Source organism: Schistocerca nitens, chromosome 3 (genome assembly GCF_023898315.1).
Source record: "Schistocerca nitens isolate TAMUIC-IGC-003100 chromosome 3, iqSchNite1.1, whole genome shotgun sequence".
Lineage (NCBI taxonomy): Eukaryota > Metazoa > Arthropoda > Insecta > Orthoptera > Acrididae > Schistocerca > Schistocerca nitens.
Window position 1 is genome coordinate 87,680,769 of NC_064616.1, and position 18,019 is coordinate 87,698,787.

The window sequence follows — 18,019 nt, forward strand, 5'->3', positions numbered from 1 at the left end:
ACATCTCTGCCCAAACTCTTTGCCTTTACGTGTGTGTGTGTGTGTGTGTGTGTGTGTGTGTGTGTGTGAGTGTGTGTGTGTGTGTGTGTGTGTGTGTGTGTGTGTGTGTGTGTCCTTTTTTCCCCCTAAGGTAAGTCTTTCCACTCCCGGGATTGGAACGACTCCTTACCCTCTCCCTTAACACCCACATCCTTTTGTCTTTCCCTCTCCTTCCCTCTTTCCTGATGAAGCAACCGTTGGTTGCGAAAGCTTGAATTTTATGTGTATGTTTGTGTTTGTTTGTGTGTGTATCAACATGCCAGCGCTTTCGTTTGGTAAGTCATATCATGTTTGTTTTTAGATATATTTTTCCCACGTGGAATGTTTTCGTCTGTTATATTCATATATATGGTGTTACAAAAAGGTACGGCCAAACTTTCAGGAAACATTCCTCACACACACATATAAAGAAAAGATGTTATGTGTACATGTGTCCGGAAATGCTTAATTTCCATGTTGGAGCTCAATTTGGTTACGTCAGTATGTACTGTACTTCCTTGATTCACCGACAGTTGGCCCAATTGAAGGAAGGTAATGTTGACTTCGGTGCTTGTGCTGACATGCGACTCATTGCTCTACAGTACTAGCATCAAGCACGTCAGTATGTAGCATCAACAGGTTAGTGTTCATCACGAATGTGGTTTTGCAGTCAGTGCAATGCTCACATATGTGGAGTTGGCAGATGACCATTTGATGTATGGATTAGCACGGGGCAATAGCCGTGGCACGGTATGTTCGAAGTAATTGATCGGCGTCTTAGGGAGCACGGAACATTCCAGCCTTTGACTCGCGACTTGGGAAAACCTACAATGACGAGGACACCTGCAATGGACGAGGCAATTCTTCGTGCAGTTGACGATAACCCTAATGTCAGTGTCAGAGAAGTTGCTGCTGTACAAGGTAACGTTGACCCCGTCACTGTATGGAGAATGCTACAGGAGAACCAGTTGTTTCCGTACCATGTACAGCGTGTGCAGGCACTATCAGCAGCTGATTGGCCTCCACGGGTACACTTCTGCGAATGGTTCATCCAACAATGTGTCAATCCTCATTTCAGTGCAAATGTTCTCTTTACGGATGAGGCTTCATTCCAACATGATCAAATTGTAAATTTTCACAATCAACATGTGTGGGCTGACGAGAATCTGCACGCAATTGTGCAATCATGTCATCAACACAGATTTTCTGTGAACGTTTGGGCAGGCATTGTTGGTGATGTCTTGATTGGCCCCCATGTTCTTCCACCTACGCTCAATGGAGCATGTTATCATGGTTTCATACGGGATACTCTACCTGTGCTGCTAGAACACGTGCCTTTACAAGTACGACACAACATGTGGTTCATGCACGATGGAGCTCCTGCACATTTCAGTCGAAGTGTTCGTACGCTTCTCAACAACAGATTTGGTGACCGATGGATTGGTAGAGGCGGACCAATTCCATAGCCTCCACGCGCTCCTGACCTCAACCCTCTTGACTTTCATTTATGGGGGCATTTGAAAGCTCTTGTCTACACAACGCTGGTACCAAATGTAGAGACTCTTCGTGCTCGTATTGTGGATGGCTGTGATACAATACGCCATTCTCCAGGGCTGCATCAGTGCATCAGGGATTCCATGCGACAGAGGGTGGATCCATGTATCTTCGCTAACGGAGGACATTTTGTACATTTCCTGTAACAAAGTGTTTGAAGTCACGCTGGTACGTTCTGTTGCTGTGTGTTTCCATTCCATGATTAATGTGATTTGAAGAGAAGTAATAAAATGAGCTCTAACATGGAAAGTAAGCGTTTCCGGACACATGTCCACATAACATATTTTCTTTCTTTGTGTGTGAGGAATGTTTCCTGAAAGTTTGGTCGTACCTTTATGTAACACCCTGTATATATATATACACTTCCCACGTGGAGTTTCCCTCTGTTTTTTATATATAATCATTCCTGTACCTTTACATGTACTTCATCAGGATAGTGGGAAGGCATCGGGCAAAGAAATTCTGTATCACCAAAATTATTCTCAACAGCCCTAGAGAAAGTTTTTAGACTCTTAAACTGAGATAATGTGGAAACAATATTTGTTAATGAAACATACCTGAACCACTTCATTTTGAAAATCGCATTGTGCTGTTTTCCTTTAGTGCAGGTATGCTTAAACAACAAAAGGGAGAAATTGCTGGAACAAGTTTGAAAGTAGGCTTGAAAATATAATATAATGAGACTAAAATAATGTACAATCACCAATTAAAAGCTGAAACTGTACAGCTTGGCAGTAAAGTCATACTCTAATGTGCTTGTCCTTTCCCACCTCATTCTTTCTAAAGAATGCAATTTCTCTTAAGTGGCTCTCCGGTCTCACTAAACTAAAAAATAATACTGCAGTTGTAAGGTAGTATGATAGTCACCAACCTTATTTTACCTTTAAAAGCCCCACAACCACAGACTATCAACCTACTATACTTCCATAGACTTTCTCACTACATCATACCCTATGAAGTCTACTATACTTGCTTGGCCTTCTGTCTACTTCAGTCTTGAAGATCTATGGCTCATTCATTGTGTTGGAAAAATGCGTGCAGTTTATGAAGAAACAAGCTTGGCCACAGTAAAATATATAAGGGTTCTTCAGAGAACTAAAGAATAGACTAACTACATTAAATGAAACATATGATTAGAAATAGAACTAAAATACAATCTTCATTTACTTTAATAGAGGAGCTGATTTGTGGGGAAATAACAAAATAAAGTTTTTTCCACACTTGCAAATGCTGCCCCCGGTACTCAAAACTTATTTATGTCGTCGTCACTCTCCAGTCTGTGTTCAAAAACTCAGCTGTTCGGTTCTGTGTTACTTCAAATCTCACTATGCTAGAATACCTGAGTTTTTCGACCCAGTAACAATCTAATACAGGCATGGTTTTTCAGATTTTTACCTTAGTGCCAGTTAGATGGCTGCTCGCTGCCAAAAACTGCACTCATTGACCGCATCTCCAGTATCCTCTTGCACTGCCTGTGCGAGAACTTGGCAAATACCAGTTTTCTTCTCTCCTCCAAGATTGAGCAGTCACATTTTCCCCAGTCTTTACTGTAAAACCAACTAATACCTTAAACTGCACCTTTACAAATTTCAGTTGGTGCAAGAATTGAAACCTCAAGATTCCAGACATAGGCTGCAGTTCATTAGTGATATGACTGAGTGCCCTTCATTTAGCATCATCTTTTTTCTGGCAAGGCTCATTTCACCTGAATGGTCACATTAGTAAGCAAAATTGCCACAACTTGAGTGCAATGAATCCTAAAACAGATGCATGAGAAACCCCTTCATTTGCCAAAAGTTAGTGTATGGCCTTCGATATTGCCCTGAGGAATAATTGGCACATACTTGTTTGAGCACAAGAGTTACAGTGAATTCAGAACATTGTATGATGATGATAAATGAATTTTTGTAGCTGAATTGCAAAACTTTCCCAGTTATAAGCAAAGAACATGGTTTCAGCAAGACAAGGCCACAGCACAGACATCTAATGCATCTATCCTGTGAGTTTGACAGATTTTCCCTGGCCAATTGATCTGCAGGAGGGGGTGACATAAATTGGCCACCACGCAGTCCAGATATGAGCCACATGATTTTCTTTTTCTTTTTTTTTTATTTATTTTTTATTGGGGATATATCAAATCCATAATGAAGTGACAGCCATCCCACTGTCAACATGGCAACGTGTCATGCAAAATTTTGTTCGTCAGTTAAATGAGTGCTGTAGGCATGCTGGATTGCATTTAAATAAATTTAAGAAGTAAATTCCTAAACTGTATATTTCAATAATAAATAAAAATTTTGTCAGTAGGCTTCAATCTCCATTCTGTTTTGATGCATCAAATATAAACTTTCTTTTTAGACAACCTGTAAAAATGTCCTTGTATGCTTTTGGGACAGTAAATAGTGTTAAAGACAAAACTTCCAATGTGTCTCTAGAGAAGTTTACAATGAGTGTGCATACCAGGTTTGACTTATGGCTGTGAATCATCGACTTTTTATGCCAAAACAAGCCGTGAATTGGGAACTGCTCAGCGAGCTGTTGAAAAATACATGATGGAAATTACTTGAGAGAGATTAAGAAATGGACTTTTTTATTTATTTATTATTTATTATCTTTTTTGCATGTAGTTAGCAACTGGTGACTTTTGCAATCATCATAGCATTTTTATACAATTTTTGTAGAAACAGTAGGAGTTTGCAATTCACATGTACAAGGAGCCACTTACAAGTGATGCACTTGCCAATATATGGTACAGTACTTCATAATGCAACATACAGTTATTACATAATATAGGTATTTCAATTTACAGCTTGTTGTTACAAAAATAATATATATTACAATCACCTCAGAGTAGTACATCACATAGATAGAAGAGTTAGGCCTACATTTAAGAGTAGCTACATTTTAATATCAGTATTCATTCAGTGTCTACAAACATTTGAGAGTTAAGAATGATTTTAATTTCCTTTTGAATACTTTACCTCTGTGGCATCTTATAGCACTTGGCAGTTTGTTAAACCATATCTGGCCATTAATCCAAGGACTATGATCTGTTGTCTTTAGTTTAGTTCTGTTTCTGAAGAAGCAATATTTTTGTCTTGTATTATGGGTATGCACATCAGAGCACTTAGTTTCATTATTTTTATGGTCCACAAAGAATGTTATTAATTTGTACAGATACAAGGAATATACTGTTAGATATTTATGTACGCAGCTCGTGGTCGTGCGGTAGCGTTCTCGCTTCCCGCGCCCAGGTTCCCGGGTTCAATTCCCAGCGGGGTCAGGGATTTTCTCTGCCTTGTGATGACTGGGTGTTGTGTGATGTCCTTAGGTTAGTTAGGTTTAAGTAGTTCTAAGTTCTAGGGGACTGATGACCATAGCTGTTAAGTCCCATAGTGCTCAGAGCCATTAGATATTTATGTTGAACAAACATTTCCCTTCACGAATCTCTGTATCCTAGTGAAAGACATAATTAGCACTGTACTGAAAATATATATGGAATGTGTAGTCAGGTAAATGAATGGAAAGATAAAGAAAGTTATCTTCTGAATTCGTCAGGAAAGAGGGATGGATATGTGTGTGTGTGTGTGCAAGTGTATACCTGTCCTTTTTGCCCCCTAAGGTAAGTCTTTCCGCTCCCGGGATTGGAATGACTCCTTACCCTCTCCCTTAAAACCCACATCCTTTCGTCTTTCCCTCTCCTTCCCTCTTTCCTGACGAAGCAACCGTTGGTTGCGAAAGCTTGAATTTTGTGTGTATGTATGTGTTTGTTCGTGTGTCTATCGACCTGCCAGCGCTTTCATATGGTAAGTCACATCATCTTTGTTTTTAGATATATTGAGTATTTAATTATTTTTATTTATTTTTAAAGAACAAATGAAGCCTTTTACTTTAATAGCTTGGATGGGACGAGTTTTTCCATGATTACCTCAGTTTCACTTATCATGCAGTTAGTGGCTTTTGCATCTAGGCTACTCATTTATCATAATTAATAAGCTCCTGACACTATGGATGCTGCCATCCACAATGAAAAGATGCATATTTCCTGAGAGCATCAGTTGTTTTAATTATTATTTACACTACCAAAATTCCATTGCAATAGTGAAAAGTCCTGGGTAGATTGTATACAGTGATTGAGAGGGCTAAAAATCACTCACTCTTAAAATGTGGAGAGGATGTGAGGGGAAATGCAGGAGTGAAGATATACCCACCTTCCACACTCAGGTGAAGGCAGGAGAAATAAATCACCCAAGGGAAAAAAATGGTAGATAGCGGGAGAGGAGGAACCAGGTTCTGGTGTCGATTTTTGTTTTGAACATAAGTCAATAAATGTATGACTCTGAGCTGTTTGCTTTTATGTGTAAATAGGCATTTTAAGGTAAAGTGTCTTTGCTATTTCATTAGTCTCACAACTGTTGCTAGACATTTCATCAAAGTATGGGTCCTATCATGTAAATTTAAAATTGTGTTCATTGTGTAAGTATGTGTTTTCTTCTAACTCTTAAGACTGGAAGAACCATACATTTTGTTCCTGCATATTTTCTGCCACCTACCCATCTTGTATTTGGTCATTGACTCTTTTTTTACCTCTTGGAATTCAGAAGATAACTTCCTTTATCTTTCCATTCATTTACCTGACTACACATTCCATATATATTTTCAGTACAGTCCTAATTATGTCTTTCAATAGGATACAGAGATTCGTGAAGGGAAATGTTTGTTCAACATAAATATCTAATGGCTCTGAGCACTATGGGACTTAACAGCTATGGTCATCAGTCCCCTAGAACTTAGTTAAACCTAACTAACCTAAGGACATCACACAACACCCAGTCATCACGAGGCAGAGAAAATCCCTGACCCCGCCGGGAATCGAACCCGGGAACCTGGGCGCGGGAAGCGAGAACGCTACCGCATGACCACGAGCTGCGGATATAAATATCTAACAGTATATTCCTTGTATCTGTACAAATTAATAACATTCTTTGTGGACCATAAAAATAATGAAACTAAGTGCTCTGATGTGCATACCCATAATACAAGACAAAAATATTGCTTCTTCAGAAACAGAACTAAACTAAAGACAACAGATCATAGTCCTTGGATTAATGGCCAGATATGGTTTAACAAACTGCCAAGTGCTATAAGATGCCACAGAGGTAAAGTATTCAAAAGGAAATTAAAATCATTCTTAACTCTCAAATGTTTGTAGACACTGAATGAATACTGATATTAAAATGTAGCTACTCTTAAATGTAGGCCTAACTCTTCTATCTATGTGATGTACTACTCTGAGGTGATTGTAATAAACAACAAGCTGTAAATTCAAATACCTATATTATGTAATAACTGTATGTTGCATTATGAAGTACTGTGCCATATATTGGCAAGTGCATCACTCGTAAGTGGCTCCTTGTACATGTGAATTGCAAACTCCTACTGTTTCTACAAAAATTGTATAAAAATGCTATGATGATTGCAAAAGTCACCAGTTGCTAACTACATGCAAAAAGGATAATAAATAATAAATAAATAAAAAAGTCCATTTCTTAATCTCTCTCTCTCTCCTCTCTCAAGTAATTTCCATCATGTATTTTTCAACAGCTCGCTGAGCAGTTCCCAATTCTCGGCTTGTTTTGGCATAAAAAGTCGATGATTCACGGCCATAAGTCAAATCTGGTATGCACACTCATTGTAAACTTCTCTAGAGACACATTGGAAGTTTTGTCTTTATTTATTTATTTATTTATTCCATGTGATCTGTTGGTACACAGTGTGTTGCAGATGTCGGAAAATGTCATTTAACATTGTTAACATGTATTAATGTAAGCCTATAGTATTCTAATGTATTATATTGCTCAATGTTTTCAATTTAGCACAAACAGCAAGATTACTTGTCTAAGTATTCATTTACAGAGTAAAAACAGTGACACAACAAATATGACTTCACGGCTTTGCTAAATTCTATGTTATCTTCAATGGACTTAATATTAGTGGGAAGATTGTCGAACAGTTGAAGGCCCATGTGGAAAACTCCCTTTTGACACAGTTGAGTATTTGTACGTATAACATGCAGGTTTGCGTTTTTCCTGGTGTTGTGTTCATGTATTTGGTTATTTTTTACGACTCTGGGGTCAGTTGGCACTATATGTTTTCTGAAGAATTTTAGAGTCTCAAGAATGTAGAGGCAAGGCAGTGTTAGGATTTCTAACTTTCTGAAGATGGGTTTGCAGGAGTCTCTGGGTTTGCTCCCATTAATAATCCTTAATGCTCTCTTCTGGATTCTGAATGTGCTCAGAGCAGTTGGAGCATTTCCCCAGAATATTACACCATATTTTAGGTGGGCTTGTATATAAGCGTAGTATGCACTGGTTAATGTTTTCAGGCTAGTGCATGTTTTCAGCACACTCAATGCATAACAGCCAGTACAGATCCTGGCATTTACCTTTCCTGTATGTGTATTCCATTTCAAGTTATCTTGAACCCACAGACCTAGGAATTTGAAAACAGTGTTGGTATCTATTGACTGGTTATTTATAGTGACAGATGGCTGAGAGTAATTTGCATTTTGTGTTGTGTTTTAACACTATTTACTGTCCCAAAAGCATACAAGGACATTTTTACAGGTTGTCTAAAAAGAAAGTTTATATTTGATGCATCAAAACAGAATGGAGATTGAAGCCTACTGACAAAATTTTTATTTATTATTGAAATATACAGTTTAGGAATTTACTTCTTAAATTTATTTAAATGCAATCCAGCATGCCTACAGCACTCATTTAACTGACGAACAAAATTTTGCATGACACGTTGCCATGTTGACAGTGGGATGGCTGTCACTTCATTATGGATTTGATATATCCCCAATAAAAAATAAATAAAAAAAAAAGAAAAAGAAAATCATGTGGCTCATATCTGGACTGCGTGGTGGCCAATTTATGTCACCCCCTCCTGCAGATCAATTGGCCAGGGAAAATCTGTCAAACTCACAGGATAGATGCATTGGATGTCTGTGCTGTGGCCTTGTCTTGCTGAAACCATGTTCTTTGCTTATAACTGGGAAAGTTTTGCAATTCAGCTACAAAAATTCATTTATCATCATCATACAATGTTCTGAATTCACTGTAACTCTTGTGCTCAAACAAGTATGTGCCAATTATTCCTCAGGGCAATATCGAAGGCCATACACTAACTTTTGGCAAATGAAGGGGTTTCTCATGCATCTGTTTTAGGATTCATTGCACTCAAGTTGTGGCAATTTTGCTTACTAATGTGACCATTCAGGTGAAATGAGCCTTGCCAGAAAAAAGATGATGCTAAATGAAGGGCACTCAGTCATATCACTAATGAACTGCAGCCTATGTCTGGAATCTTGAGGTTTCAATTATTGCACCAACTGAAATTTGTAAAGGTGCAGTTTAAGGTCTTTTTGCAGAATTTGCTGAAGTGATGATCAGCTCACATTTAAAGAACTTGCACACTTATGAATGGAGAGGTTAGGATCATTGTGAACAGGCCAATTTACACCATCCCTGGATCCACACACTCTTTATAACCTGTATCACCTGGATTTTGGTTTGGTCAGTGTTGACGTGGACTCAAACATTTTGATGCATTTCCGGATAAAGGGAACACTTGGAGCATCATTTACATTATGCATTGTATGATCAGTGCAAAATTTCCACCCAGCTACGGTCACTGTTTTTGTAAAATTCTCGCACACAGAATGCATGGTCCACTCCCTAGAAGGGCTCCATATTGACTGGATTCCTAAGGGCCGCGCAAGTGAGAAACACACCCCCCACTCACACACATATCCATCCGCACATACACAGACGAAATATTTGCTTGTGTCTGTGTATGTGCGGATGGATATGTGTGTGTGTGCGAGTGTATAGTGTATACCTGTCCTTTTTGCCGCCTAAGGTAAGTCTTTCTGCTCCCGGGATTGGAATGACTCCTTACCCTCTCCCTTAAAACCCACATCCTTTCGTCTTTCCCTCTCCTTCCCTCTTTCCTGACGAAGCAACCGTTGGTTGCGAAAGCTTGAATTTTGTGTGTATGTTTGTGTTCGTTTGTGTGTCTATCGACCTGCCAGCGCTTTCATACGGTAAGTCACATCATCTTTGTTTTTAGATATATTTTTCCCGCGTGGAATGTTTCCCTCTCTTATATTCATATCATTAATTAAATACTCAGTATTAATGGGTGAAATCTGTGGTTATGTTTCATACATTAAAATTGTAAGTGAAATATTGAATTAGCAATTTTTGCACCAGATTTATGCAGTTAGCAGGTTTTGCAAACATATCATCCAACAGTGGGTTTTGCAACCAAATGTTTGTTTCATAATTGAATCGATATGTTAGAACTGACAGAAGGATGGACTTTAATTCTGCAATATATAAACAGAATATGTTTTATTTCAAATTCTGCAAAATTGGCATGTAAAAATATGAAAGTGACTTATTTAACATCAAAAACAAAAATAAATGACTGTTTAACTTACGGATTTAAAAAGAATACACCATTGTGCTTTTGACATCATGAGGTGATGTAGAAAATAAAGTAAGCTCCAAATTGCATCTTAGTAAAACATCAACAAAATTTTAGAAAATAAAACCAGCTGAAAATTGTGTTTAAATGACATCGACCTCAACACTGTCCATAAACTCAAAATCAGTTCTGGTTTCTTTCTTGTTCTGATGGTTGGCAGCAGGAGGAGCAACTGTAGGTGTGGCTTCCTGCTCATCCAACATCCTTGTAGAATTTGAGTTTGTTGTTGGTAGCCCAGTCTTCACCAAAGTAAAGCTCAAAAAGCTTTCTCACCTCACCAAGTTTCTGAAAGTTGTACATCTGCTGTAATTGGTGTTGGAACATTTGCTTTGCTGAAATTTTTTCCCCTGTTCAGGATGCTCTTCCCCTCTCCAACTTCAAAACTGTAAGAGGTCTCTCCATGAACTAGACAAATTTTCTTGGTTTTGCTCCACAATTTTATGGCTTTTTGAATCTGGAAATGCTAATTGCAAGTAACTTTCACCAAGCCTTCCATATATTCTTTCCAATCTTGTGCTGAATGTACATAGAGGGGTGTACAATGATGCTCAACTTGTGAAGTTTTCTTTTAGTGTTACCGAACACCCTGTCTGGTGGGCTGAAAGAGTGGCCCACTATTGGGAACCGCAGTTCTATTTCTTCTAGATTGTCAAGAACTTTGAGAAGAAACCAGTGACATAGCATGCTGAGCATCGTGTTTTTATGTAGGCTCCCACATCCGTGACAAAACAACTGAAATTTTTCTGCTCCTTCGAAGTTTAGGTAAGTTAGTCTGTGGTGAACCATTAATACTATTTAGTTTGATCCTTTGGCATATTCGTGTTCCAACCAAATGTACAAAAACACTGTGTCAGTTTTCTTGGGGAGGACTCCGAGGAGCCCTGGCAGATTGTAAAGTTGTAGTGGTACTTATGATGGGAATAATAGGCTGCTTGGTCTGGCACCTTTGGTAGTACTTGATTCTTTTGACAATCATAGCTGAGAGTTATTTCACCCTCATTATTTACTTTCAGATTTGTGTAGAACATGTCAGCTCTCATATTGTGGACTTTGACCTGGGTTTGCAGGCTCTCCTTTTTGGCACTTCATTTTTTCTCTTCATTATGATTTCCCAGTGATGAGCATGTCAAGTAACTGTCGTCAAAATGTTGGCCACCAAAGCCAGTATTGAAATCTTTCGAAAAATGCACCTGTAGTAATCATATTCGACAATGTTTTCAGGGTTCTCTTCACAATTTACCTTCGTTTGCTCAGTTTGCTGGTTAGTTTCTTTTGGTGCTGGTTCCTCGCGAGCAGTGATGTTCTAAAGAGATGAACTTCTAATGTGGTTTTTCACATTCTCTCTTTTCATTTCATACAGCTTGGTTCTTATGTCACCTCCTCTCATCTCAATGGGAACTGCATCTTGGTCTAAAATTTTGTGGCACAATCCAGTAACTCTATCCTTCTTAATTTGCAAAATTGACAAAGAAACTGCTTTGCAAACAGCAACATTTTTGATCTCCTCGCCTCTCTTTTTTTGATAGAGAAAAATGGGCAGTGGTAGTTTATTTCTTTTTTCCACCCTCATTGGATCTTCTTTCAGAAGATATGGTAGAGACATGTTGAGCTACGTCGCTGCCACTCACGGGGTACTTTTTGGGTAAAACGTTTGTTGAATTTTTCTTAAGTCTTGCATGGTAAGTCCATTACATCTTAGTTTTCTGAAGAGATGTTTACAATCGGGCATCTTTGGGAAGGCTATGGGTTTATATTTGAAACAAAGTCCCTCACTTAAGTATGTAGAAGCAGTAAAAGGTGATGAGGAGGAGGGGGGCGGGGGGAGGGGTGGACCACATCACAGGTCTTGAAGAGTAGATAGAAGTCTGTACAGGCAGACAAAATAAATAGGTATTAAGCACAATGAGCTAAGTTAAAAAAATCAAATAATGTATATAAAAAGGCATGATTAAACCACATGATTTGTAGGAAATCTCATTTTTTACTTCCAACACCCCCTCCTCCAGTGGTTGCTTAAAATCCTCTTGTGTGGACAATTCCTGCGAAACTGAATCTGGGAGCAGTCTGGCAACAGTGTAAGTGTAGTCCATAGCACAACTATGGATGATCATGCTCATTCCTTGCTTGACCATTAAACTGGTTGGACTACAGCATTGTGTAGAGGAGAGCACAGATCATACCATGATTTTGTTGAGATTATGTCGTAAAAATTAGTGTCAACACAGTTTTCATTGCGCAACATTGCTGTAATAATAGATGTCATGTTCTTACCTTTCTGTTTTGGGAACATTTCTCTTCCTCTGATCAGAACACCTTTTCCTTTCCTGGGAGGGACCATTGCCCTTAGGATCATTCTGGTCATTTGCAACTACCACAACAGGTTTGGCTTCTTGTTGAATTCCTACTGTTTCAGTTATTCCCACTTTGCTTGTACCATCTTCTGCATTTAAACCATCCACAAAATCACTCCTTTTTTCAAAACACTCATCCAAATATATCAACAAACACACTGCTGATCAGCTGAACTGTGCTTACTGGCATATATTTCAACAATGCATCAGCAGCGAGAGCTTCATTGTTGCATACATGTTCATTTCAGTGCAGCCACCCTAACACTGAGTGAGAATAATATCTCCTCCAATTGTAACAAACTGAAAAGTAGCTGTAAGTGTCTAGATTGGTAAGCCTGATGTCAGTTGGCATGCTTTGCACCTGGACATGGCACAGTGACTGCCATGCCTGTTGAACTTGGTAGATATTGCAAATGTTGGATATTTAGTGGGATTTGCACCCAAAGACTATGTGCAATTATCACCTTTTGCAACTAAACACAATTTTCTACAGCCATTTTCAATGGTTTATAGTTGGTTTTTACATCCTAAAACCCATTCCGTCATATAGGCACAGAAAAAATCTATATTGCAGTCTGTGCAACTCAAAATCAACGAAAAATGCATTTAGCGGCTTTTGCATCGTGGCTACTCAAATAATATCGTACTTCCATTGGTGACTCAAGAAAAGAAATGTACTTCTGTGCATGGTTTCTTTGGACTACAAAATATTCAATATAAGAAAAAAGAATGAAAACTTATGAATGAGAAAACTATCTTAAATTCCTTTACACTTGAGGCCATTTCACAGAAAAGATCTTAAATGTAAGATTAGTCACATTTTCTTCTGTGTATTACATTTTCAGTCACATTCTGAAACACGAATTTGTCTCTGATGGACATAATCAATTAAATTTTATGGTGGTAACACTTTTAATAGAAAATTTTTAAGGGAATTAATTTTAAAACTTACTAAGTTAATTCTCAAGAATTTGTTTCATGGGAATATGCAGGTTTCCTGCTACTTTGAGTCACATTTTTTGATTTATTTTATATTAATGAAATTACCAAATTTTATTAAACACATTCACAATCTTTGAACTGTAGGTCCTTTGTAATTTTCTAGTGTAATTATTTTAAGAATTTATGAGAATGTCAAATGTGATGAAATGAACTGTTTCTCACAGGCAATGACATTCCACACAGGCTATACTGAAACAGTTTTATTTGATGGTTGGAAGATAAATTCTGTTGGAGGTCTTATTGGCTCCATTATTGGCATCGTATTCATGGCTGCACTGTATGAAGGACTGAAGTACTACAGGTACATTTTAGTGAAACAAACATACAACATTAATTTAAAGATTCAATAATACATCTTGTTCTACAATATTTTTCTTTCTTTCTTAGAGAGTATCTCTTCTGGAAAACATACAATGGGCTACAATATAGGTCTGTCTCTGAACCAGGGGAAAAGAACACAACTTCTGAAGATAACCGGATTGTACAGTAAGTGTTGTGACATCATAAAGCTAAAGAATTGAGTTTTCAGTACTGTTGATACGTTACACCATCTCAGTGAAATTAAATTTGAAACTTTCAGAACTTTTTGATGATGATTTATTGCAGTTGTGGAGGAAGATGATTTTTAAGAATATTTTTGTGTCTATTGCACTAATAAATAAAGAGATTAAATTAATGCTGAATTGAATAGTTTAAAATTTTTTTTGTTCTCAGAGACACTTTGCAAAAAGGAAGAGAAATTGATTATTTTAGCACAATCAGAATTTGCACGTAGAATTTCATAAAATATATAATAATTCACCAGAAGTTTATTGTTAGCATCAATGACACAGAATCCATGAAGGAATTCAAAATTGATTCAGCATCCAATACATAAAGCTATCTTCAGCCTAAAGGTTGATTTGGAAACTGATTGTGTTTTATTAGTTGTGGCCCTATTGTAAGTAGTTTGTCTTTGTATTCCTCTGATCTTTGAACTGACTCACCCAGATAATTACAGGGTAACCTATAGTTTGACTTCTACTCTACAGTACTATGGTGCAGTTTGGCATTTCTTACATTAACAAAGCATTGTCAGAAATGACAGAAATAATAAATGACAGAATAAATCCCAGGACCTACTGAGTATTGTATATGTCAGATCTTTTCATTTGTAATTTAGGAACTATCCGCTTTTTTCCAACTGTTTATTTTTCTAGTTTTTATGCAAAATTATTCCATTTTTCACACAATTTATTAACTCTTTAACTATCAATACATTAGGATTATAAATAAGTTAATTGCATTACACGTAAAAAAGATGGTAAATCCAGCATTCATAAAATGAAATCTTTATGCATTCTTCAGTAACTGCACGTGGAAAGGATTCAACTTCTATTTGAAAGCCACCTTTACTGTCACTTCTGGGTCATGGCACTCTACTTTCTTCTTCTGCATCCTGATGTTCCTCTACCAAGCACTAATTTATCATTTGGTTGTTAATGCATTCCGTTGTGATATATCTACAGAAAAGTCTCAAACCACAATTTTCAGTCCTATAAACTGCTTTAGGCTTTTGTGGTCATCTTGTATGAATTAGATTGCCTACTTCATTCCAACAGCATATTTTATTTCTGTTTTATATAACTCTTATAACAACACCTTTTTAACACTGGAACAAAACCAAGTTTAAATGGAAGATGAAATAAATAGAGTAGAAGGCTGCCATTTCATCTATCAGCTCACTATTTTTCCTCTTAGAACATAATCTGTTTGGGAATACTGTCACTGGAAAATTTTGCATTTTTAAAAATTGTACATTCTCTTATAGTTATTGAATTCTACATGTAAGTATGTTTGGAAGCTGTAAAGAGGAATTATTTTTTCTCTCTGGCTGTGTACTGTACAAAAGGACCAAGGAGCTGGTTGGTGCACTTTCTTTTAACTTCAGGAAACAGACACACATGTAGTGCTATTGTTATGTTGTTAATGCCTGTGCAGCTAATTACAGCAATTCTAACTTCTTTTCAGTTACAAACTTCTGTTATTTTGCATGCTAGTTCTCAACCCTATTTATGTGTGGGTGCCCTGTAGATGTGAGTTGCATTGTACTTTTTGTTAGTAACTGCTCAATGAAGAATATCTGAAAATGTTAAGTTTGTAATTTACACTGTTCATGTAAATAGAAGATCTCCAATCAAGTCTTACTGATTGTATTGCGTTCATTGTCACAATATTTGGATGTGTCCACAAACCAGTTGTCATGTTCTTGAAGAGCGAAGCCCTGCATTTAGTCATAAAAGATAAGTAAACTGTACAGACAGGCTCGGAGGATCATGCAATGCTGACTAGCCATTGTGTCATCCTCTGCCATACAGTGTCATTGAGATGTGGTATGGAGGGTTAAGGGATAAACAAACTACTCTCCTGGGCATTGTCAGATTTCCTGGCCTTGGAGCCACTACTTCTCATTTGAGTAGCTCCTCAGCTGGCATCATGGGGCTGAGTGCACCTCATTCCAACTCTCCCACCAAGAAAAAATCACTGGCAGTGTTGGAAATTGAACCTGGATCCTCTGCATGGCAGTCAGATGTGCTGACCACTCAGCTACAGAGGTGGACACAGTTTGCCATCACATCTATTAATCCCTGGCCACTTTCCTCTTCTTGGAGGGAAAACATACTTAAATTGACGCTGAAAATTTCCCCTCTAGGCAGAAACCACCCCACTGCCACCCTGATCCTCTTGCTGAGCTCTGGCAGTAATGACAGTATAATGGCTAAGTAATATGCATTCATTATAGCTTCCACAGTCACAAATTTAACTGCCTGCACATTTGGTGCTGAAATAGGACCCTATTTTTACTCTCCAATTTCATGCCTTTGTGCTCAGTAAGCATTCATTCAGGTACATGTGCATGCCTCTGTGTGTGTGTGTGTGTGTGTGTGTGTGTGTGTGTGTGTGTGTGTGTGTGTGTGTGTGTGTGTGTGTGTGGTGGTTGGGGGGGGGGGGGGGGGGCATGCATGCATGCATCTTCAAAGGCTCATCAGGTGCATATTCTCTGGTGTTTCACCACTCATTTGCAATTTTGTTTTGCAGTGTGTATCTGCATTCACCCCTACCCCTAACAAGTACTGCTCATTACATCTTCCATGCTACACCCAGTGTCAACAAAAAGCACCAGCTTGTTTCCCGTTAAGAACAAAATGTTTCTTGAAGTTTAATTTTAAGTGCCCATTCGACAGTCCTAATTAGTCTACTGCAATATTTGTTGAATCGATATGTATTAACAGGGACATTAAGACACATAGAATAACCAGTACTCCAGCAGTGACTGAGCAGCACTGCTGAGCAGTCAGTGCCTGTCAGAGTATTAGACTTTTTCGTGTTTTAATGTCCCTGTTAACACATATTGATGAAATGAACTTTGTAGTAGAATCATTTTGGGCTGCTCTTTCAAATGGGCGCATAAACATCCTCTTTAAAAATAATTTTATTACTTATGGGAGACAAACCAACACTTTCTGTCACCAGCAGGCATGACTTGAAATATTTGATGAACAGTATTACAAAAACCAAATAGCAGATAACTGCCAAAATGTAAGAGAAAGTGTGCCTGACAACTATTGTGAGGGACACCCTATATTTTGTGCCTTCATTTACTACTGTCATTCTTGTATCCTCACCTCATGGAATGTCTATTACTTAGCCTTTTATCACTATCTTACTCAGTGCTTGCACTTCCTTGGCAGAATGTTTCCCTTTCCTTTTTGTTTCCCTCTTTATAAATTCCATCGTTTATATCTTTGATCCCTGTATCATTCTTTTAAGGCCAAGGTATCAATAGCAAGCAACATGGATATATGTATTTGAGTTTAGCAAAATTAAATGTTGATTAAGAGTTCTGAGAGAAAAGTATTTTTTTCAGACATAAGGAAACTGTTGTCCTAACAATGTTCTGTTAATTGGACAGACACGACTTCATTTCTTTAGATTAGTGATGTCTTGCATTTCCTCTAACAATGAATCCTGTACTGACACTGTTATGAGTATTATTTATATCAGTGTTTTGTTACTAAGATAATCACATTTTACTTGTTTCAATATGAACTGAAATATTTTCCTTTCTTTCTATTTCGCTGCAGTGTTATAGGAGAAGTTATACGCAAGCAACCGTAAGTTTCAATAAATGTGAATGCATGCCAGATATCTAGAAACTATTTGGTTTATGTTTGTAGTGCAAGCTAATTTTAGTTTTTGTAGATTTGTGGTTTTTAGAGCATGTTATTTTGGTAGTTAAGCTTCACTATAAATACTAACACACAAGAAGGAAATTTATGGTTGATTCACTTTTAAGAAATGATATCATAGTGGTGTAAAGCGCATTATCATACATTGATTTAAGAGTATTATGATACAATTTCCTTCACTAAAATTCCCCATTGTCTCCTCATAACAGATATATTTACTGGCACACACTCATTCTTTCTCCTTCCCCCTACTGAATCCCCCCCTCTCCCCGTTATTTGTATATGCTCAAGATTGTCCCAGTATAATTG

At 37.7% G+C, this 18,019-nt stretch overlaps 1 protein-coding gene across 1 annotated transcript in view; it reads left to right on the forward strand.

Annotated features, from left to right (window-relative positions):
• LOC126248060 (high affinity copper uptake protein 1-like) overlaps positions 1-18,019 on the forward strand; it is a 154,954-nt gene that overhangs the window by 115,141 nt on the left and 21,794 nt on the right. Inside the window, exons 4-6 of the mRNA XM_049948700.1 lie at positions 13,646-13,782; positions 13,869-13,967; positions 17,606-17,635. Of these exons, the coding sequence (XP_049804657.1) occupies positions 13,646-13,782; positions 13,869-13,967; positions 17,606-17,635 (266 nt within the window). The remainder of the gene's footprint in view (positions 1-13,645; positions 13,783-13,868; positions 13,968-17,605; positions 17,636-18,019) is intronic.